Raw genomic sequence first — 23,797 nt, forward strand, 5'->3', positions numbered from 1 at the left:
TCTCCCAGGGGCTTAAATAGACTTTCTCTTGTGGGTGGTGACCCCCTCCTCTCTCCTATCCAGAATTCAGCTCCAAGATGGAGTTTTGGAGTCACATGTCCATGCATGACTGAGTTCCTTACCAGCCAGGCCACATTCCTGGGAGAGCTCAGATGTGGATTGGTGTCTCCAAGTTCATTATTAGCTTAAGTATTTCTTGACTGGGCACTTACTGAGAATAGTCTTTTTTCTGGAAGCTGACCAACTGCTTCACTGAGGCTACTTGAACAAGTACATAGCAAATATTCACAACTTTGAATACAAAATTGATACATGCATACAAATAGGAAGAATCCATTCAGCAGATCATAACCTTTGCAGAGATATCTTACATGGCATATGTAGCACAAAACATATTCCAGTTATCTCTTATATACATTCATAAGCATATTTCCATAAAGCAATTTGGGGTGCAACGTCACATCCTCCTCCTGAACTTACTGCCAGAGGCTTGGACAGTGTCCATGGTGGAGGCATTCATACCTAAAATTCCTCTTTTCTGGACAGGGCATCTGCTATCCAATTCTCCTTTCCTTTAATATGTATAATCTCCATGTCAAATTCCTGTAGGACCAGGCTCAAGCATAGCAGTTTGGAGTTTGTGCCCATAGTCCGGTGAAGCCATACCAAAGGTGAATGGTCAGTTAGAATTCTGAACCTCCTGTTGAAGAGGTAAGGCCTTAGTTGTTCGACAGTCCACACAATGGCATAACACTCCTTCTCTATGACAGAGTAATTCTGTTAGGCAGGGGACAGCTTTTTGCTTAGGAAGGCAATGGGATGCTTCTTGCTGTCTTCCCCATCTGCATCAACACAGCACCCAACCCTGTGTCTGATGCATCAGTAAATTCAAAAGGCTTATTGCAGTCAGGGCTGGCCAGCACAAGCTCCGCAAACAAGAGTGCTTGTACCTTGTTGAAGCCTTTCTGCCACGCCTCTGACCAAATTACTTTATTAGGTTGATGCTTTTTACATGTCTGTGATTGGGGACACAATGTCACTGAACCCCTCCACAAACCTCCTATAATAGTTTGCCAAGCCTATGAAGGATTGGACTTGCCTTTTAGTTTGGGGTATGGGCCATTTCATGATGGCTTTCACCTTAAGAGGGTCAAGGGATATTTTACCCCCCCCCAAAACCCAGTGTCCTAGATAAGGGACTTTGTCTGCCCCATCTTCCACTTAGAGGGGTTCACAGTTAGCCCGGAGTCTTTAAGCTTTGATAGCACAACTTCCAGGTGCTCTTTGTGGTCACCCCAGGTGTTGCCAAATACAGCAATGTTGTCTATGTATGCCCTAGCATAATTCTGCAAATCATTTAACACTCTGTTGACCAGTCTCTGGAAGGCTGCACCAGCATTTACCAAACCAAAAGGTAACATTGTAAATTCATAGAGCCCTATATCAGTGATAAAAGTTGATTTTTGTTGTGCCTCCCCCTCCAAATGGATTTTGCCAGTAACCTTTGGTTAGATCAGTGGTTCTCAAAGTTTTGTACTGGTGACTCCTTTCACATAGCAAGACTCTGAGTGTGACCGTCCTTATCAATTAAAAACAGTTATTCATATATTTAACACCATTATAAATGCTGAAGGCAAAGCAGGGTTTGGGGTTGTCAGGGTTCCCTCCCCACACTGAACTCTAGGGTACAGATGTGGGGACCCACATGAAAGACCCTCTAAGCTTATTTCTACCAGCTTAAGTTAAAATTTCCCCAAGGCACAAATTCTTTGCCCTTGGACGGTATGCTGCCACCACCAAGTGATTTAACAAAGAATCAGGGAAAAGACCACTTGGAGTTTCTATTCCCCCAAAATATCCCCCAAGCCCTTCCACCCCCTTTCCTGGGGAAGCTTGAGAATAATATCCTAACCAATTGGTTACAAAGTGATCACAAACCCAAACCCCTGGGTCTTAGGACAATAGAGAAATCAGTCAGGTTCTTAAAAGAAGGATTTTATTTTTTAAAAAGGTAAAAATCACCTCTGTAAAATCAGGATGGAAAATAACTTTACAGGGTAACAAAAGATTCAAAAACACAGCAGAACCTCCTCTAGGCTTAGTTTCAAAGTTACAAAAAACAGGAATAAACCTCCCTCCAGCAAAGGAGAAATTCACAAGCATAACAAAAGATAATCGAACACGCCTTGCCTGGCTTTTACTTACAATGTTTGTAATATGAGAGACTTTTAGGATGGTTTATAGGAGAAGGAGTTTTCTGACCTGATGCTTCTCTGCTTCCCAAGAGAACACACAAAACAAAGCCTCCCCCCCTACCTCACCCCCAAGATTTGAAACTATCTTCTTTCCCCATTGGTCCTTTTGGTCAGGTGCCAACCAGGTTATTTGAGCTTCTTAACCCCTTAGAGGTAAGAAGGAATTCTAGGCTACCCTTCGCTATATGGTTATGACAGGGGTGGAGGCTGACAGCTTGCGACCCCCCATGTAAGAACCTTGCGACCCCCTGAGGGGTCCCGACCCCCAGTTTGAGAACCCCTAGGTTAGTTCAAAGGTAATGAGATACTTGGCTTGGCTCAGGACATCCAGCATGTCATCAGTTCTTGGCATGGGGTATGAATCTGTTACAGTGACAGCATTGAGTTTTCTATAGTCTACACAAAAACTAACAGTGCCATCCCTTTTGGGGACCAAGACTGTAGGAGAAGCCCACGCACTGTCAGACTCCTTAATCACCCCCATGTCCAACATGCTTTGTATCTCAGCCTAAATTTGCTCCTTCACCTTGCCAGTGGCCCTGTAAGGCCTGGAATGGGGAGGCTGAGCCCCTTTCGGCAGGATTCTATGGGACAGCAAGTATGTCCTCCGTGGTTCGTTGAAATATACCTCACTGTACTTTTGTGGCATTGACAACACTTCCTCCCTTTCGACTGGTGTCAGCTCACTACAGATTTCCATACTTTCCAGGGTTGATCCATCTTGGCATTCAGCCATCAGATCAGTGAGTGGGTGTGCCTCAGTTTCCCCTTTGACACAACAGATCATGTTTACCCCAGCCACTCCACTGTGATAAGCCTTGAGTCTGTTTACGTGTACCAACTGGATCACAGCATCATCAAGGGGCCTTTTAACTTTATAAGTGTCCTCACTTGCCACTTCCACCACTTCAAAGAGCCCCTCCCAGGAGTTTTGCATCTTGCACTTTTTTGCAGGGCTGAGAACCATGACCAAATCTCCTACATCAAAAGTGCATTTACAAGGATTTTTGTCATACCACACTTTTTGCTTGGCCTGACTGCTCTGGAGGTTGTCTTGGACAATTTCCATCATGTCTTTCAACTCCCTCCTGAACCTCTGGACATACTCAGTCACGGGTTCTTCCCTCACCGTGTTGAATCCTTCCCAGGTATCCCTGATGAGATCAAGAGATCCCCTCACTTTCCTCCCATACATAAAGTCAAATGGGGAAAATCCTGTGGACTCTTGGGGTACCTCCCTGTAGGCATACAGCAGGAAGGTCAATAACTCATCCCAACTTTGGCCCCTTTTCTTGGCATACATCCCCAGCATGGATTTTAGGGTCCCATTGAACCTTTCCACCAGCCCATGGGCCTGGAGTGGTAGGGGGCCATCTTAAGCTGTTTCACTCCACACACCTTCCATAGCTCATTGAACAACTGCAACATAAAATTTGCCCCCCGATCAGACAAAATCTCCTTAGGGAAGCCCACTCCACTGAATGTGGTGAGCAGGGCTCTTAAAACTGTCTCAACTTCTATGTTAGACAGTGCGATTACCTCAGGATACCGAGTGGCGACGTCTACTACCATGAAGATGTACTTGTTCCCCCTCCGAGTGGGGTGCGACATAGGACCCACTATGTCCATTGCCACCTTTGGAATGCTTCTTGGATGACTGGCAAGGGATGCAGCGGAGCCTTCTGGGGTCCCCCTGGTTTCTTCCTGTCCTGACACACTGCACAAGTCCTACAATAATCCCTCACATCATTCTGTATCCCTGGCCAGTAGAAATTTCTCCTCAGCTTGTCATAAGTCCTCTGTACCCACAAGTGACCAGCAAAGGGACTGTTGTGTGCTACCAGCACTAATTCCCCCCAGTGTTGGCTGGGTACAACCAACTGCTTATAGGGTTGACCGTGGCCTTGGTTTTTCCCTACAGGGGCCTCCCTATACAGTTTCCCATCCTCTTCAAAAAACTTCTCCCTTCCTTCCCTTCTTGGAGTTCCCTCCAAGATACACTTTCTTATGCTCTCAAGGGAGGGGTCAGCCCTTTGTTTAGCTGCAAATTCCTGACAGACAACCCTTGAGATAGTGTCTCTGTCTCTAGGCACTGACTGCATCTCCCTGGCCCCCAGCCCTGGGAGCCTGTTGTTTTCAGTTGGGTAGAGGCCTGGCTCTGCCTCTCCCATACTTGGAAGCACCCCGCCTCCCTCATTGTTGTGTCAATGGGACCCTCCCACACCTCCTCTGTGGGTTCCAAGGTCCAAGGGACTCCCTCCAAGTCACCCACCCCCGTGTTCCCTGGGGCAGGACGTGTTCAGCTGCATCAGAACTACACTCATCAGCTGGAACAGCCTCTTTATGAACAGGCCGTTCTCCCTCCTCCCACTCTGGGAGCCCCTCACAGCCTTTCTTCATGCTGTGAGTTACTACATGAACAGTCCTAGTTTTGCTGAAAAAATCATTTCCCAGCAACATGTCTGGGGGGATGTCCTCGAGCATTCCCCTCCAGTAAATCACCTTCCATACTTTCCCACTCCACATGAACCTTTGACAGGGGTACAGGGAACCTTTCCAGCCCCACCACCTTAATGTGGGTCATCTGCCCTGTCAAAACACTAGTGTCTGGAACCACACTTGGTCGAACCAGAGAGAACGGAGCTGCAGTATCCCTCCACCCCAGATGCTCCATGCCATCAATTTTGATAACGTTGATGTATTCCATGTCGGCTTCACCAGGCTCCATGTCCACCAAGCTGGTGTGACAAGAGGTAGGAGTGCCCTCTGGGATCTCAGAGCTGAGGGTAACCGAAATAACATGGGACAAAGGAGGTTTACTCTCCTTTAACTTGGGACAGCTGCTTTTCAGTTGCCCTGAGGAACTGCAGTGAAAGCACCTTCTGGGATCCCCTGGTTGTCTGGGAGTCCTGAGGCAAGTAACAGGGGAATGGGGAGGTGAACGCCCAGCCTCCTTTTCCCCAGGGGCAAAACGGTGATTTTGCTTTTCCCCAACCCTGTACCCCCCGCCAGTGGTTTATGTTTAATTGCAGCTTGTACTTGCTCGTAAGAGTCTGCAGACCCAGCTAATTCACCCACTGCATTCACCTTTTTGTCCCACAAATACTGTTTTACATCATCACTGGACATATTCAGGAATTGTTCCTGAGTAACCAAATCACACATTTCTTCCAAGCTTGTAATGCCTTTTCCCCTCATCCACTTATCTAACAAATCTCTCATTTCATTTACGTAAGCCACATTACTCAATCCAGATCCCCTCTTAAGACTCCTGAATTTAATCCTGTAGGTTTCAGGTGTAATCAGAAACTGTTTCAAAACCAGTTCCTCAAATTTACCATAGTTTGAAGCATCATCAATAGACATCTTATTGAATATGTCCAGAGCTCTGCCAGTCAATTTTGCTATCAATATGGTCATCTTTTGATCTTCAGGGATTGCATGGAGGGTGCACAGTCTCTCAAAGGTGATGAAATGTTCAGAAATATTGCTGGATTCATCATACTGTGGACATAGTCACTCCCATTTGTGGATTTTTGGGGAAGCGGAGCAAGCATCTGGAGGGTTTTGTCTCTTACATAATAGCCAATTCATGCTTCTGGGCCTCAATCTGGGCCTGTATTTCTCGATCTCCCAATTCCAGGGCTCTTTTTTCCCTGGCTGCCTCTGCATTAATTTCCATTTGTTTTAATTCCATCTGTCCTTTATGTTCATTTTCTTTCTCAGCCATTTGCAACCTGTGCAGTTCTAGCTTTTTCTGAGTCTCACTCTCGCTCATGTTGCTGATTTTCCTGCCTCTATTCCCTTCCCCAAAATAAGCTAACAGAAAATAACAAACCAGTAACCACTTTGTCTGTTCTCCAGCCACCACACCCAAAACTCACTTAAAATCACTACCAGTATCTCAAAGCAATCAGCTGTGCACAGATCCTGCTCGACTATGCCACTGTGACGGGTTGGATCACAGAAACCCCCATGGGAATTGCCGCCTGATGTGCTGAGACTACCTCTAAGCCCATTTTCCCTGGCAGCTTGGGACTTCAGTGCCCTGCCTGGTTGTGCCAGGCATGCTAGCCTGCTACAAACACAGACCCCAGTCTGAACTACGTCTCCCAAAAGCTGCAGGCTTAACTGAAAACAGCTTAAGAAGTGTTCCTGTCTCCAGCACTCAGATGCCCAGCTCCGAATGGGGTCCAAACCCCAATTAAATGCATTTTGCCCTGTGTAAAGCTTATAAAGAGTAAACTCATAAATTGTTCGCCCTCTATAACACTGATAGAAAGATATGCACAGCTGTTTGCCCCCCCCCCTCCCGGTATTACTACATACTCTGGGTTAATTAATAAGTAAAAAGTGATTTTATTAAATACAAAAAGTAGGATTTAAGTGGTTCCAAGTTATAACAGACAGAACAAAGTGAATTACCAAGCAAAATAAATTAAAACACGCAAGTCTAATCCTAATACTGTAAGAAAGTGATTACAGATGAAATCTCACCCTCAGAGATGTTCCAGTAAGCTTCTTTTACAAACTAGTCTCCCTCTAGTCTGGTCTGGTAATCATTCACACCCCTCTGATTACTGTCCTTTGTTCCAGTTTCTTTCAGGTATTCTTTGGGGGTGAAGAGGCTATCTCTTAAGCTGAAGACAAAATGGAGGGATCTCCCAGGGGCTTAAATAGACTTTCTCTTGTGGGTGGAGACCGCCTCCTCTCTCCTATTCAGAATTCAGCTCCAAGATGGAGTTTTGAGTCCCATGGGCAAGTCACATGTCTGTGCATGACTCAGAATTTTACAGGTGGCAGCCATTGTTCACATGCTACCTTGAACATCCTCAGGTAGACTTCTTATGTGGATTGGATTCTTCTAAGGTTCCATTGTCCATTAAGTGTTTCTTGATTGGGCACTTAACTCGCAAATTCCTTTCCTAAGAAGCTGACCAAATGCCCTACTAAGGCTACTTAAAATCAAACAAGTATTCATAACTTCAAATACAAAAATGATACATGCATACAAATAGAATATATTCAGTAGATCATAACCATTGCAGAGATATGTTACATGGCATATGTAGCATAAAACATATTCCAGTTATGTCATTGTAGCGGGGTGGACACCCGTTTGAGCCCAGAGGGGTTAAAACAGCCCTGAGAGAGGGCTGCTGTGGAAGAAAGGCAGTGGGGCTGATTGGGGAAGCAGCCTCAGCTGTGGGGGCCATGCTGCAATTAGGGCCCAGCTGGCTCTATAAAGGCTGTGAGCCAGAAGCCCAAAGAGACTCTCTCTAGCTTCTGAGAGGGAGGGACCTGGCTGCGGGGACCTAAGCAGAGTACCCAGATTGGAGCTGGGCTGGGGAAGGGCATGAGGAGCTCCAGCCAGGAAAGCCCCAGGCTGCAGCCTAGCATTAGGCCCAATAGGTAGTGGGGCTGCAGGGGACAGCCCAAGGTTAGACAGAGGTAGCAGGTCCAAACCCAACCTTGCCTGTGATGAGTGGCTCATACTGCAGTCTGCCTCAGGGCATGGGGGCTAGCTGATGACTGGCAGGAGCCTACGACTGAGGTGAGGTAGGGATAGTGGGTGGGGGTTCCCCTGGGAGAGGGAGACCCAGAACTGTGGGTTACTGCCAAGGGGAAGCACCCAGTGAAAGGGGCACTGGGATCCTGGGAGGGACACGGGAGCCAGCAGCAAGGCGAGACATCGGCCTGAAGAGGGCACTCTGGAGGCTGGTGAGCTAATTCCTAGAGATGACCAGCAGGGGGCGCCGCCGGTGGGTCTGCGCCCAGTTACAGTATTATTTACATTCATAAGCATATTTCCATAAAGCATTATGGGGTGCAATGTCACATGGTGGTTGTGATTACAACCTGGCTACATTTCATTCAGACTGTAAAAGGAAACCCTAGGAGGAATAGGAAGTGAAGACCAGGAACTGAGAATATACAAGGATATTTCAGTGACTGTCATTTTCCCAAGGGGAATCAAGTTCATCCTCCTGCCCTGCCCCAACATACAATCATCCGGCTAGGCTGAATGCACGAGGGCAGTTTGGGTGCTCTAAAGCCCATCCCATTGTACTTTTGTACACTAGGTATTCCCTAAAATGTATCCCAAAATCCTCCAGCCCCAGACAGAACTTTGATTTGAGAAAACTCACAAGGCTTTGTACTAGGTGCACAAGGGAAGACTCATCAGCAGGATGGGAAATGAGGGAGAAGGGTAGTTTCCAACATTATTCTTGGGCATCCTTTTTCATTTTACCTAGTTCTAGAAAGAGAAGGAGAGAACAATCCCTGTGGACTAAAACTAATGACCATTTACTAAATGGAGCAGTTTACAAATGCTTGTCATGGCCCTCCAAGGTCTTTGCTATGGTGCAAGGAGACCAGAGGCCAAGTGAACAGCTCAGATTTACAGAGGGGGAACAGGGGTGTCTAGTGCAGCTGGAAGACTTGCTATTTAAAAAAACAAGAGCTGCTTTGAAAAAAATGTCTTTTTATTTTATCATTAAGGAGGCACAAAATGAACCCACCAGCCCTCTACCAAGAGGATAGATGGTAATTTAGGAACTTTAATGAGACTATCTGGAAAATACACTTCTCTAGGACCTGAAAGTCCATAGTAGGCTTGAAGAATGGCTGTGGGTGAGCATACACCATGGGCTGCTTAGATTAATTATGTCATGGGCAGTTATGTTATAGGCCTTATAGCACTGAAGCGCCTGAACTTCTTGTCTTTCCTGAGTGGCACAGACATTATGTCACACTGCTTAGTTGACACAGCATTCCAACAGCGATCACGCCAGTGCCAAACACCGAGAGAATAGAACCCCTTTACTCCCATGTGAGAGTCCTGTTTACACATCTCTGGCATGCCAGGGTACAATCCAGGTTAATGAGCAGCTCTGTCACCCCCCTGCCCTGCAGCCTTGGGTGTCTTACAAAGTCTTGCTGAAATAATTCCCACCTGGGCCACTCACGAATAGCCTAAGAGCATGCAAGCCAGCCCTGAGTATCAGTGTGTAACTGCAGCCTGCCAACCACACCAGGGTTACACTCTGGCTCTCACCAGCCTGGGTTTTACAGCAGGGTGACCCCAACACACACCCAGTCTTAGATTTTCTCCCAAAAATCTATGTCCTGTACTGCCCAGCCCTCTCCTGGATACTACAAATTATATTAAGTCCATTATTCCTGTAAGATTATTCCTGTGCACACAATTTACCACACCAAAACAGAGTTACCCAGATACTTCAGTTCAAACACACTAGACTAGATAAAACAATAAAGCAAGGTTATTAACTACAATGAGAGAGATTTTAAGTGAATCCAATTAATGAGGAATAAAAGTCAGAAATGGTTACAAAGAAAATAAAGATGAAACGTTTACTAGTGCCTAATTTAAACTATATCCTATTCAAGCAAAGTTTCTCACCACATGCTTTCAGCTGCCTTCCAGATCAAACTATGTACATCAGGCCCTCTTCCTCAGCATCCAGTGAACACTTCCTTTCTCTCTTCAGGTGTAGTGAATGCCATGGGCAGGGAAGGAGGAGTTGTCCCTACTTTTTATAGTTTCAGTCCCACTCTTGAAAAACATTTCCAGCTGCGGACTAGGACACACAGAGTGTATGTGGAAGGATGTTTACGGCTGGCTTTTCCTCACACCTTTGAGCTTCCTTTGTTTCCCTTCCTTCTTGTGAAAGTTTACTGATTAAATGCAAATTCAGGCAGGCACATTCCTTTCTCAAGACCACACCTGGTTGCCAACTTCTGCGTGAGCAAGGCTGTGGGGTTGGGAACATGGGTCAGTAACATAATACAGGGAAATCTTATAAAACTTTACATACAATGTTGAGACACATATCTTATCAGGACAATACTGATCAACAACTTGTGAGTTTTCGAATTATACCTCACAAGGCATACTAAAGATTATTACAATAGTACGTAGGGTGTGAATACAGGAATGTATTTGGTCCCAGCCTCATTACTGCATGTGGCAGGGAGTTCCTCAGGCTAAACCTGCAAAACAGAGACATTTATTTTTTCCTTTTCAATCAGTTTTAAAAGTGATTTCATTTCCTTGTGTGGAAGCTTGGACAGCACAGCCCCTTTCACTCCCACAAAAAAACACACACACAGTATTCAAAGACAGTTTGAAGTGATCTGAGACTTCAGACAAGACAGGCGAATGACTCTGAGAGCTTGGATTTATTGGAAGTAACCCAGTAGCACCACAAGGCCAAACTTGAGATCAGGGTCCCCGTTGTGCCAAGCACGGCTCAGACGCCAGCCGAGAGCGGGCCTCCTGCCCTAACCCACTAGATCCCACTCCCTTCCACAGCTCCTGGGATAGAATCCAGGAGTCCTGGCTCCCAGCCCTGCCAGGGACGCTCTGGGTGGGAGGTTTCAAGTTCAGCAAGGGGCATCAGGATATGGATCCGGAGCGTCCCACACATTGCTGCCCCCTGCATGATTTTTAATTGGCCTGGCTGGTTTTTGTCTTGCCTTACCTGTTGCCAGTGAAAAGATTTAACGTATGGGGGTTTGATGTCCCTCTGCGAGACGTGAGTGTGGACAGCCACCCATTCAGTGAATTTGTATCTACCATGCAGGACATGTGGCTGGGAGCGCAGCTGGCCCTGCTCAGCCTGCCAAACCTTGGCAGCTCCCCTTAGCGCCAGGTAGTGAGCTTCACTCACAGCTCACCAACAGGGAGGGGTAGGAGCAGGGCTGGAGAGGTGGGGTCTCCTGGGTGGGGATGCTGGTGGGAAGGGTCCCTCCCAGGCTGAAGCTCCTGTGAGGCGCCAAGTGTGGGGCTCATGATAGGCAAGGCAAGGGCTCCCTGAGTTACGTGGCAGAAAGAACAGCTGTGGGGAAAGGGGCCAGAGCCTCACCCCTGTTCACCATTGAACGTCTCTTCTAGTCCCCAAACGGAAGCACCATTTATCCTTTATGTATTTCTTAGTTTCTCACCTGGTAAGGAGAATGCAGCTCTGAGGATCGGTCATTTCCTAAGAGAACACAGGAAAACCTATATAGGGTTTTGGGAGTTGTTTTCGTTGCCCGCTCTATCTGCGTTTTAGGTTGGGTTGGGATGCTGAGATTTTTAGCGGTAATTATAGCAAACATCAGTTTCACCACGCACCCCCGCAAACCAAGGGAAAATGTTTCTGTCGATCACAATCAAAACATGCAGCTAGACAAAGAAAGAAAACTGTTCCTGGAGAACTTTTTAGTGACTCATCTTATTGGGTAGAAAACTTGTGGCCATGTGGGTGTCACTGGGGCTGCTTTCAGGATAATTACATTGTACAATTTGACATGTGATGTCGACAATTTGTGTTTTTAAAGGTTATAAATAGGTTTGGCAGAATTCTTTTTTAAAATAATTTCCATGGACAATACTGTTTATTTCTGAGCAAAATTTTTTGATTTTTATTCATTTACATTTTTAGTTGTGGAAAATTACTCGGGGTGGGGGGGAATAAACCCAAATTCTGTAAAGACAACAAATGTTGATTTTAAAAGGTCACATTTTATAACTATTCAAACACAAATTATTAACATCTTGTGTCAAAATATACGAAGTAAATAGCCTTAACTCCGATATGTTCTCAAGCAGAAAATTTTGATTATTAACAATGGAAATATTTTGCCAGCAGTTTGCCTATATGTGATGAATTCAACATTTACCAGTAAAAATTCAGTCCTTCCAAGCATACTTATAAAGCTTTACCTTTCTGAATCTCACCCTCTACTGCCGTTAAATAACAGTCTGACCTTCACATATGGCCTGACCCCCAACACACACAAATTCCCACAACCGTGATCATTTAAATTGATAAAAATGGGGGTGGGATGCTTAAAACCCATAATTTTCCACATCAAAATGTAAATCAATAGAATTCTAAAAAAATGCCTGTAACCGTATCCTCAGTGTGCTCCATTAAAATTATAAAAAGGTTTATAGAATTCTGCCCAGCCTGATTTGAGTAACAATTGGCTCTAGTTGGCACTAGGACCTCTTTTGTTGGTTGGGGATGGGCAGTGGCCGGTCTTTCTGCATCTTGGAGGTGGTAAACATAAGGGGGCGGGGGTGGATCTGGAGCAACCCACAGGGAGGCAAAGCCAGGGGGGTGCCAACATTGGCAACTCATGCCTATGGGGGAGGGAGACAAGGAGGGGGGGGAAGAGTGAGGGTGCCCAGCTTCAGCAATTAAAATTTGGGAGTTCTGTGACCCATTTAGGGGAACATATGGGGGGCTATTCTTTTGGGGCATCGGAAGCAGGGGGGTTGCCAGCGGTTGCTCTCTGGGTCAGGCGAGGCCCCTCACCCTCCACAGCGTCATCCATCATCCGCTTGTACTGGCGCTTGAAGAAGGAGATAGCCGGGGGAAATGGTGAGAGCCAGACAGACACAGGCCCATGGTCGAGGAGGAGAAGGGACAGGCTGTGGGAACCTCTGAAGGAAAGACCCTTGTCCCTTCTCCACCAGCTGGGAGAACCACAGGCCCTGCCCCCCGGGGGATGGGCGGTGGGGGAGAGGTCCAAGCCCTGCCCCCCTCACCTTATAGAGGGCTGCGGTGATGAGAGCCAGCAGGATCAGGCCCCCCACACTGCTGCCCACGATGATGGGCAGATAGTTATAGACCTCGGAGTGCTCCACACCTGGAGGAGAGGAGCTGTGAGATGGGGACCCAGGCGTACGGGCACCATCATCTGCCCCTGCCCTAACACACAATACCCGACTTCCTCCCAGAGCAGGGACAGGACCCCAAGTCCTGGCTCTCAGCTCTAACCACTAGCCGATGCTCTCTCTATCCCGGGTGCAGTCACTCTGGTACCTGGCGCTGGACAAATCCCTCCTTCTGGGTGTATTTCTTCTCCTCGTATTCAATCCGGGCCTCGCTCACCAGACTCACTTTCTGCTGCTGAGTCTGGAACAGAGAAATTATCTGTCCCTGACCAGAAATGACACAAACCAGTCCGGAGCATCGTCCCAGGGGGACCCAGAGCAATTTACTGGAGCAATCACTTGCCCGGCACTGAGATGCAGCCTGCTCTGGGGAGGGCACCGGGGCTGTTCACATGAGGGGAATCCCTCGCCTGTTGCTGAGAGGCAGTGGCAGTTCTCTTATCTGGGAGACCCCCTGGACGCTGACGTTCCCTTTGATCATAAACTCCAGCGGTTGCTGCATTTCCAGGGAGGCGATTCTGCACCGGATCTTCTTACAAGTGGCCACCGAGCAGTCCTGGAAGCGGAAGGATATTGCCGGATGAGGCAGGGGGTGTGCAGGGGCTCAGCATGACCATGAGGGTCTGGGTCTGTCTATAGCACTTGCTATCTGTGCTAGTGCAGAGGGAGAAGAGCAGCTGGGATCCGTACTGCTCCATACTCACCAGCAGGGGGCGCTCGCTCATCGGCTTCACAAAGTCCTTCGAACCCGGCATTTCAGCCTCACTGGTGCACTGAGCCAGCTGGGGCTGGGGCGGGAGAGAGACACGGCGTTAAGAGGGGTGGGAATGGGACATGGGGCCTTTCCCCTCTAGGGGGCACCTGCACCAATCTGGCACCAGGGCTCAGGACTGGCTGGCTAGGGTCTGGGGCAGGGGTCTTTCCCCCCCAGACAGCCTGTCCCAGCAGGGGCCGCTGTAGGGCAGAGCAGGCGTCACTGGGCCCATCTCACACATACAAGGGCAGGGAGAGGCAGGTACCTTGGAGGGGACGACCTCAGAGGCGTCCCACACCCGGGCCCCGCTCAGCTCCACGGGGAACTGGAACGTGACCGAGAGGGGGACGTTTCGCTGCCGCAGGTTCTTGACCTGAAAGAAACAGACTCGCTACAGGGCACTGCAGGAAGAGAACCCAGGAGCTCTGACCCCCAGCCCCGGCTCTAACCCGCAGACCCCACGCCCCTGCCAGAGCTGGGGATAGAACCCAGGAGTCCTGGCTCCCTGCCCACCCCACCCCTACCCCTTCATGCTCTAACCCACTAAATCTGCACCAGTTAGATTTAGGTGCAGATTGAGGTTAGGCTGTACCACAGTCTGTCCTGCCCTGCCCTGCTCCGTGCACGGCCCCTTCCCACTGCCCCCACCCCGCCCCCTGGCCCTACACGGCCCCCTCACCTGCTGGCATTGGCCGTGATCGGCAGCCTGTCCCCCAGGTCGACCTCAGAGGAGACATCGAAGGTGGCGACGAAGACGGCCTGGAAAACACACGGGGATGAGAGCTGCTGGGCTCAGGGCCTGGGGAACTGCCAGAGACTGCGGGTGTGTGGGGGAGGCACAGGGGGACTGTTGTATGAACTTAGATGGAGGCAAAGATGTTAACATGACCCTGTCCCCATCCACAGACAGCGCTAATCTGGTTTGGGATCCAGAGATCTCAGCCCGCTCCATACCATGGCAATACCCCATTAACCATCCGTTTAAGGACCCCAAAGCGGGTAGGGAAGAGCCCCTCCTCTCTCTCCCCCAGATAGGCCTGATTTCCAGCCCCCCAAGTCTGGCCTTTGGTTTGCAGTCCCGGCAGGGCCTGACTCCGGCCCCGGAGTGACCTCAGGGCTCTGTTTGCATTGACTCGCTGGGCTCCCCCAGGGCACTTTCCCCAGCACATCGCTTGTCACAGGCTGGACTGACTCCTGGGAACTGCCCCTCCCTGCTCCCAGCTGGGCTCACTCCTGGGGAGTCCACAGGCCAGGGCCCGTCCCTACCTCGGCCCGCTCCAGAAGATGGGGTGGTTGACGTGGCAGGTGCTGTTCCTTTGAGATTGTTCCTCCGAGCCCACCGCCAAGCTGCACTTAATGGCCACGGCCCTCCTGTTGGACTGAGCACAGGGGACCAGCCAGTGAGAGACGGGGACCACAGACTCCCTGCTGAGCCCCCTGCCTGCTCCCTGCAGCCCAGCGCTCCCTTCTGAGCCCTCCCCGAATGGCAGCACAACGCCCCCTGCAGAGTCTGCCCCTCATGCCTGGTGTGCATTGGGGTACCTGGAGCAGCAGGACCTGGCGATAGGACAGCATGGTGGGGTAGAAGAACCGCACTGTGGTGCCGTAGGAATTCTCCGCGCGGTTCTGGATGGAGACGGAGATGTTGAGTTCAGGGCTGATGCCCACTGCCAGGGTACTCAAGCTAATGGGGAGAGAAAGGGGTGAGCTTCCTCAGGGCAGTGCCCTGGCTGCTCTATGAACTTCCTCTAGCAGTGCCCAGCCAGGGACCCCAGTGCTGCAATCTTCACCACAGCAGTGTCCCCCACCCAGGATCCATTAGCACTGGAAATCCAAGGTGTGATAAAGCTGGACGGGTCCCCCCATTGCTGGTGTTTTTGTGGGGAGGATTCGGTGACTTACCCAGAGAAATTGAAGGAGACTCTAACAGGTCATCGCAGCGGCCATCCGTGCCACAGTCCTTCTGAAACGGGAGCTTGGGGGAGATCAGGAGGGCAGGTATCAGTGGAGAGAGGGCTGCAGCACCATCTGCCAGAGCAACATTGCAGGGACCCAGGGGTGCTCTACCCCAGCACCTCCCAGTCCCCTCCACTGGGGACAGCTGAACCCATCATCAGCCCTGCCCTTGCCACCCACCCATTCACCCAAACCCCTACTCCCCCTTCAACCTCCCGGCTCTGGCCAGCAACAGTATCACAGTTTTAGGGGTGCCAGGGCAGGGGGCCTGCCTGGCTCGCAGGGGGATGGGGAACAGAGCATGGGGCCTTTCCCCTCTAAGGGGCCCTGGCCAAAATAAGTTTTGAAAAATTTTCAGCAAAAATCATGTTTTTAGCCAAAAATATTTTGGTTTCTGGACAGAAATCTTGAGAACTTTGAGGAAAAGTTGGCATGTTCCCACCCAGAGGAGACAGGTCGTACCCAAGGCAAACTCGGCATCAGTCTCTGTCGCCCTCCAGTGTCTGCACTCTGTACGGGGTTTAGGAAGCTGCTGCAGGCTCTGAACTTTGCAATCTCTCGCTTTTGAATACCAATGTCACTGGATCGATCCCTGTAGCAAACCCACCGTGGGGCCTGGCTCTGGCACCTTACTAAGCCTGCAGACACCAGCACAGAGTCTTTGCTCAGGATGGGTCTGATGGAGCCGGTGGCAGCGATGGGCTCCCCTGTCAGGGTGTAGTTGAGTCGCAGGGTGATGGGGGTCAGAATGTCTTCGGGACTGAGCTGGAGAGACAGAGACACATTAGGCCCCTGAAGGGAAAGGGGAACTGGGATCCAGAGAAAGATTTGGGAGCAAGGGACAGGGTTGGAAGGGCAGACACAGTGGGAGGGGAAGGAGCCGGGACACCCCACACTCACAGGTAATGTTATCCAGTACTTCTCACATCTCATCTTGATGCCAAGCTACAGCTCCCTGCTCAGGATGGGGCCAGTGGAGTCGAAGTCAGCTCGGATCTTCATCTGCCCAGGGTCCAGGGCCAGGCTGTACTGGATGGTGTTGAAGATCCTGTCACCTATGGGGGAAGGGAAATGACGGACAAAGAGAGACTGAGAGCAGGAACCTCAAGAGGAAATGGGACACAGGGCCTTTCCCCACTGTGAAGCGCTGGCTCTGATCCATCCCCAGGGCAGGGGACTGGATGGGTCATAGTGCAAGGGAATGGGGGGTGGGTTTGGTCTGACCTAGGCTGTCCCTGGTGCTCTTTGTGATGGTGAAGCAGACCTCTGCCCTGCTTGCCTCTGTGTTGAGCTGCTGCTGCCCCTGGCAGTCGAAGGCTGAGGTGGGGATTGTGGGGGGCTGGAAGCTGATGGAGACCTTGACTCTGAGCACTGGCCAGGACCTGCCATGGGGGGAACAGAACCATCACCTAGCCGCTCTCTGCAATGGAGCAGGCCTCCTCCCTCCTCTGAGCCTCCCACCCAGCCTGGATGTGCTCACTGCACCCCAGGGAGACAAATCAGTCCTATCTCGGGGCCTCTCCTTTTGCCCCTCCACCCCCACAAACATGATACACCACAGAACTGTGGTGACCTAGAATCCTATTTTCGACATCTCTGACTCAAGGAATATTTCCAACACACCTCTGACCAACATATTAACCCACAGAGACCTTCCTACCAAGACTACAAAAAGAAGGATTCTGGGTGGACTCCACCTGAAGGTCGAAACAACAGACTGGACTTTTACATAGAGTGCTTCTGCCGACATGCACGGGCTGAAATTGTGGAAAAGCAGCAACACTTGCCCCATAACCTCAGCCGTGCAGAACACAATGCCATCCACAGCCTCAGAAACAACTCTGACATCATAATCAAAAGGCTGACAAAGGAGGTGCTGTCATCATCATGAATAGGTCGGAATATGAATAAGAGGCTACTAGGCAGCTCTCCAACACCACTTTCTACAAGCCATTACCCTCTAATCCTATTGAGGGTTACCAAAAGAAACTACAGCATTTGCTCAAGAAACTCTCTGAAAAAGCACAAGAACAAATCCGCACAGACACACCCCTGGAATTCCAACCTAGGGTATTCTATCTGCTACCCAAGATCCATAAAACTGGAAATGCTGGATGCCCCATCATCTCAGGCATTGGCACCCTGACAGCAGGATTGTCTGGCTATGTAGACTCTCTCCTCAGGCCTACCAGGCTTACCAGCACTCCCAGCTATCTTTGAGACATCACTGACTTCCTGAGGAAACTACAATCCATTGGTGATCTTCCTAAAAACACCATCCTGGCCACTATGGATGTAGAAGCCCTCTACACCAACACTCCACACAAAGATGGACTACAAGCCATCAGGAACAGTATCCCCGATAATGTCATGGCTAACCTGGTGGCTGAACTTTGTGACTTTGTCCTCACCCATAACTATTTCACATTTGGGGACAATGTATACTTTCAAATCAGCGGCACTGCTATCGGTACCCGCATGGCCCCACAGTATGCCAACATTTTTATGGCTGACTTAGAACAACGCTTCCTCAGCTCTCGTCCCCTAATGCCCCTACTCTACATTGCGCTATATTGATGACATCTTCATCATCTGGACCCATGGAAAAGAAGCCTTGAGGAATTCCACCGTGATTTCAACAATTTCCATCCCACCATCAACCTCAGCCTGGACCAGTCCGCACAAGAGATCCACTTCCTGGACACTACGGTGCTAATAAGCGATGGTCATATAAACACCACTCTATATTGGAAACCTACTGACCGCTATTCCTACCTACATGTCTCTAGCTTTCATCCAGATCACACCACACGATCCATTGTCTACAGCCAAGCTCTACGATATAACCGCATTTGCTTCAACCCCTCAGACGGAGAAAAACACCTACAAGATCTCTATCATGCATTCTTACAACTACAATACCCACCTGCTGAAGTGAAGAAACAGATTGACAGAGCCAGAAGAGTACCCAGAAGTCACCTACTACAGGACAGGCCCAACAAAGAAAATAACAGAACGCCACTAGCCATCACCTTCAGCCCCCAACTGAAACCTCTCGAATGCATCATCAGGGATCTACAACTTATCCTGAAGGATGACCCATCACTCTCACAGATCTTGGGAGACAGGCCAGTCCTTGCTTACAGACAGCCCCCCAACCTGAAGCAAATACTCACCAGCAACCACACACCACACAACAGAACCACTAATCCAGTAACCTATCCTTGCAACAAAGCCCGTTGCCAACTCTGTCCACATATCTATTCAGGGGACACCATCATAGGGCCTAATCACATCAGCCACACTATCAGAGGCTCGTTCACCTGTGCATCTACCAATGTGATATATGCCATCATGTGCTAGCAATGCCCCTCTGCCATGTACATTGGTCAAACTGGACAGTCTCTATGTAAAAGAATAAATGGACACAAATCAGACGTCAAGAATTATAACATTCAAAAACCAGTTGGAGAACACTTCAATCTCTCCGGTCACTTGATTACAGACCTGAGAGTGGCTATCCTTCAACAAAAGAACTTCAAAAACAGACTCCAGCGAGAGACTGCTGAATTGGAATTAATTTGCAAACTGGATACAATTAACTTAGGCTTGAATAGAGACTGGGAGTGGATGGATCATTACACAAAGTAAAACTATTTCCCCATGTTATTTCTCCCCCCCTCACCCCACCTCCCACTGTTCCTCAGATGTTCTTGTTAACTGCTGGAAATGGCCCATCTTGATTATCACCATAAAAGATTTTCCTCCTCCCCCACCCCCGTCTTCCTGCTGGTAATAGCTCATCTTAAGTGATCACTCTCCTTACAGTGTGTATGATAAAACCCATTGTTTCATGTTCTCTGTGTGTGTGTATATAAATCTCCCCACTGTATTTTCCACCGAATGCATTCGATGAAGTGAGCTGTAGCTCATGAGAGCTTATGCTCAAATAAATTTGTTAGTCTCTAAGGTGCCACAAGTACTCCTTTTCTTTTTGCGAATACAGACTAACATGGCTGCTACTCTGAAAAAAGTTATGGATATGCAGCTCTGCTAGAGAAGATACTGGGGGTAGAGAAGGAGCAGCAAAGTAGGGGAGCAGGTTTTTATAATTTTGGTGGTGCCCAGAACAGGTCCAAGACCTGTCCTCCCCCAGCTAGCTCTGGGCTAGGGCAGAGGGTATGGGTTCAGGAGGGGGTGTTAGTTCTGGGAGGGAGTTTGGGAGCAGGAGGGGGTTTGAGGGTGCAGGCTCTGGGAGGAAGTTTGGGTGTTGGAGGCAGTTTGGGGTGCCACACAGCCCCCCCACCACATTCCCAGGACACACTATGTCCAGCACCCCCATCCAAAAATCCACAGTACCCTGAACACCACCACCCCTGCACCAGCACTCCCCTGCCCTCAGTCCCACCTCAGCCAAGAGGAGCAAGGGTGGGGGAGGAACTGGGGAGGAGTTAGGGGCAGCAGGTGGGACTCGGACCAAAACTTTGGTGGAGCCAGGCCCCCAGGTCGGGAATGTTTCTGGAGCTCAAGCAACAAGGGCTCATGCAACTCGCTGGCCCTGCAGCAAAGCTATCATTGTGCCTTTCTCCAGTACAGGGGAGACAGACAGAGAGAGACACACACACAATGTATTGCTACTGTGTGCATCCTTGTCTACACTACAGATAACTGAGCTTAATGAAGCATGGCAGATTACTGGTTCTCGTTCTCAAAATGTTGCCTCAAAGCCTCCCTGATTCGAATAGCCCTCATTGTGCCCCTCCAATAGCCATGGTATCTGGCTGCTCAAAATCAGCAGCCAAGTCATCTGGCTCAGCACTCCACCCCAGGCAAGCTCTTCACCCTCAGTCCCACAGGCAGCTCTGACCCTTGGAATGTTTTCCTCTCTAAGATCTAAGCTTCCCTAAAGGCATCGCCAGCGCACTTTTAATCTGCCAAAGGCACATTCCACAGTCATTCTGCAACTACTCAGTCTGTTACTGAAGCACTCCTTGCTGCTGTCCAGGTTTTCCATTTAAGGCTCCATGAACCATGGGAGTAAGGGATATGCTGGGTCTCCCAGGATCACAATGGGCATTTCAACATCCCCCACTGGAATCTTTTGGTCTGGAAAGAAAGTCCCTGCTTGCAGCTTTCTGTGCAGGCCGGTGCTCCTGAAGATGCACACATCATGCATCTTCCCAGACCACCACACGCTGATGTCAGCAAAACACCCATGATGATCTACAAGTGCCTGTAATAACATAGAGAAGTGCCCCTTTCTGTTGATGTACTCCATCACAAGATGGTCCAGGGCCAACATTGGAATACGGGTTCCATCTATTACCCTGCCGCAGTTAGGGAATCCCATTTCCACAAAGCCATTCACTATTTCACGTACATTGCCAAGAGTCATGGTCCTTCGTAGCAGGATTCAATTAACGGCCCTGCATACTTGCATTAACACAGCCCCTGATATCGACTTCACGACCTCAAACTGATTCACGACCAATTGGTAGCAGTCCAGGGTCACCAGCTTCCACACTGCAATTGCCACGCACTTCTCCACTGAGAAAGCAGCTCTCATTTTGGTGTCCTTGCATTGCAGGGCTGGGTGAGCTCTGTACATGGTTCCAGGGAGGTGGTTTTCTGCCTCTGAAAGTTCTGCACCCACTGCTCGTCATCTTGGAGCTGCATAACAATGTGATTCCACCAATCAGTGCTTGTTTCCCAAGCTCAAAAGCGATGGTCCACTGTGTTCAGCTGCTCCATGAATGCCAAAAGTAATCTGGTGTTGTTTCTTTCCATGGCACACAGCAGGTCAGGCAACTCTGGTTCCTCCTGTTCAGATTGGGAGCTCATGATATCCTGCATGACCAGCCGTGACGTGTTCGTAATAGTGACCACAACAGTAGAGAGCAGTGCAGGATCCATCCTTTCACATGGAGATGGCAGGTGCACAGTAAACAAGGACAATTGAAAAATGCCACAGAGTGCAGTCAAAAGCCCATGGAATGCTGGGATGGAAAGAACTGCATCGTGGGACATTGATTCCACACCCATGATGCACTGCGATCCGCTTCATCTTCCACAACACCTAGCTGTGGAATGTGGTGAGTAGCACACTGAGATAGGTACCCACATTGCACTAATCTCACTCTCAGTGCAACTGCACCAAGTGTGGAGGCACTCTGCTGACACGAGGACCGCAGTGAGGACATGGAATAGTGATGAAATTATAGCACTTTTCGATACAAGTTATGCTGACGATCTAAAATACTCTCTAGTATAGACAAGGCCCAAGATTGCCATGTGGAGCAGTGCAATGACACAGAGTTACTTACCTCAGCAGCAGGACCTGCCCTTGTGCTCCCACCGCTATGGCTGGAAGTCCGTCCCTTGTCAGGTCTGTCCTGCCATTGATGGCCTGGCCAAAGTAGTGCAGGTGAGTATATGGTATAATGGGCACTAGGGGTCTGTGGGCCCCATGGTGTCCCTTCAGGGCTGTGTTCCTCTTTCTAACTGGCAAATCAATTGGGCAGATATAGACCCGTCCTCCATTCAGGGGTGTATAGTATATGGGGGCTCCGATTAGAACCAGGTCCGTGTTCCCATCTCTGTCGAGGTCCACAGCACACAGTGTACCCCCAAACTATGACCCAATCTGGAGAGGCAGATAAGTCACCCCTTTAATTTAGTCACCTCCTCCTTCTTCTCCCACTGGGACCCTTTCCACCCTCTGGGGATAAGGATTCAGTCCCAATGTCCATTCCATCTTTAGCCTCACCCTCTCAAAGTGCAGCCAGTGGGGCTATCTCTGTAAATGTTCTTGAACAGACAGGCAGCTAGATCTTGGAGGGACGGGGATGCTGAATGCTAACTATGGTGCAATTTTTTTTAGAGATTGGGCTATTATAAGTCAAGTTCATCACTGACTGAGGCACTGTTGTAAGTTTTGTTTAGCTGGCATGTATAGGCAATTGGAGCTTAGAGAAATTCACTTTGTTAGTGGAGTGTGATCTTTTTCAGACACTGTTAATATCACTAGTAATGTTAGAGCATAAGCTTTCGTGAGAGCTGTAGCTCACGAAAGCTTATGCTCTAATAAATTTGTTAGTCTCTAAGGTGCCACAAGTACTCCTTTTCTTTTTGCGAATACAGACTAACACGGCTGCTACTCTGAAACTAGTAATGTTATCTCCTTGCCTGAGTCTCTCTAGTCTAGATCTACAAAGGTACATATGTGCTTAACACCCCCGGACTTAACTGCCTCTGTGAACCACAAAACCTCTGCATGGCTGCTGCTGACCCCGTAGGTGCCTAAACTGACTTGGTGCCTACGTTTTTTCAGCAGAAGCACCTTTGTTGCTGTCTCAAGGGCAGGACTTGTGCCTTACTCTCTTACTCTAAGCTTTCAATTGCCTGGTGCCCATTCCCCCTCTCCCCATCCCAGCATGATCCACAAATTGGGGGAAGACAGGCGCTCCTCCATCTAGCTCCTCCTCCACCTGTGGTAGGTGTGGTCAGAGGAGAAGGAATCGAACAGGAGTCTGCTATTTCTCAGTTCAGTGCTCTAACCCCTGAGCTGTGGGCTCCCTCAGTTTCCCCTGTTAAAGTTCCACTTTAATTGACTAATTAAGTATCAGTTGGGCCACAGAAAATCTGCAAATCACAACCATCCTACAGCCAGAGAGAGGGCAGCTACCTGGTTAAATCCTTCTTCCTAATCAGGCAAAGCAGGGATTTGAATCAGGGGTTCTCCCATGTCCTTGGTGAGGACTTTAATCCCAGGCTATAAGGGAAACCTCTCTTTGTCTCCTCCAGCTGATTTGTGAATATCTTGGCAGCTCTGAGCATGCCTATTGGATGAGACCCAACATGTGGGGTAGGTGAAGAGTGCCCGTGTCTCTCTCTCCCTACCCCCATTCATCAATCGCGGGCAGAGGCAGGTGCCTCCCTGCAGCATCACAGTGCCCAAGTCCCTTGGTGGGTCTGGGCCTCTGTCTGTATCCACCTTGTGAATTCTGTCTAGACTGTAAGTGAAGGTAACAGAAGTAGGATATTGGAGAGATGCTGAATGTCAGCTGTGGTGCAGTTCCCTAAACCAGTCAAGTTTATCCCCTGCCTGTGGCTCTCTGACCGAATCGTTCCTGAAGGTCA

At 49.3% G+C, this 23,797-nt stretch overlaps 3 protein-coding genes across 9 annotated transcripts in view; all 3 read right to left on the reverse strand.

Annotated features, from left to right (window-relative positions):
* Positions 1 to 748: 748 nt before the first annotated feature.
* The window catches only part of LOC119856494 (integrin alpha-D-like), a 73,560-nt gene continuing 50,511 nt past the window's right edge, over positions 749 to 23,797 (reverse strand). For 5 of the 7 annotated variants that reach the window (XM_043517219.1, XM_043517216.1, XM_043517217.1 and 2 more), the window contains one exon: positions 9,524 to 10,033. In XM_043517219.1, the coding sequence (XP_043373154.1) occupies positions 9,860 to 10,033 (174 nt within the window). In that variant the 3' untranslated portion in view covers positions 9,524 to 9,859. Of the gene's footprint in view, positions 760 to 9,523; positions 10,034 to 13,051; positions 13,190 to 13,390; positions 13,505 to 13,652; positions 13,737 to 13,967; positions 14,076 to 23,797 lie in introns of those variants that run through there. The other 2 variants (XM_043517221.1, XM_043517218.1) reach the window with 2 other exon arrangements.
* LOC122460777 (integrin alpha-D-like) lies at positions 14,363 to 16,414 on the reverse strand. Its single transcript, XM_043517344.1, has 5 exons — positions 16,292 to 16,414; positions 15,605 to 15,677; positions 15,245 to 15,386; positions 14,972 to 15,081; positions 14,363 to 14,465 (listed from the first exon to the last, which is right to left on the reverse strand). The coding sequence occupies exons 3-5, from the start codon at positions 15,275 to 15,277 to the stop codon at positions 14,378 to 14,380; spliced, it is 231 nt and encodes a 76-aa protein (XP_043373279.1). The 5' UTR covers positions 15,278 to 15,386; positions 15,605 to 15,677; positions 16,292 to 16,414; the 3' UTR covers positions 14,363 to 14,377.
* Positions 16,565 to 21,447, reverse strand: LOC122460776 (integrin alpha-M-like). The gene is made up of 3 exons (XM_043517342.1): positions 21,039 to 21,447; positions 16,883 to 17,040; positions 16,565 to 16,713 (listed from the first exon to the last, which is right to left on the reverse strand). Coding segments are annotated over exons 1-3 (270 nt in total). The 5' UTR covers positions 21,041 to 21,447; the 3' UTR covers positions 16,565 to 16,603.

The sequence above is a fragment of the Dermochelys coriacea genome, chromosome 6 (assembly GCF_009764565.3).
Source record: "Dermochelys coriacea isolate rDerCor1 chromosome 6, rDerCor1.pri.v4, whole genome shotgun sequence".
Taxonomy (NCBI): Eukaryota; Metazoa; Chordata; order Testudines; family Dermochelyidae; genus Dermochelys; species Dermochelys coriacea.

Coding starts and splice junctions, on each gene's coding strand:
- LOC122460776 (XM_043517342.1), bottom strand. Junction 16,714..16,882: donor GAGCACCAGGGACAGCCTAG/GTCAGACCAAAC, acceptor CTTCCCCCATAG/GTGACAGGATCTTCAACACC.
- LOC122460777 (XM_043517344.1), bottom strand. CDS start 15,277: ATGCTGTCCTATCGCCAGGTCCTGCTGCTCCAG. Junction 15,082..15,244: donor GCCAGGTCCTGCTGCTCCAG/GTACCCCAATGC, acceptor CCCTGTGCTCAG/TCCAACAGGAGGGCCGTGGC. Junction 14,466..14,971: donor CCCATCTTCTGGAGCGGGCC/GAGGTAGGGACG, acceptor CCCGTGTGTTTT/CCAGGCCGTCTTCGTCGCCA.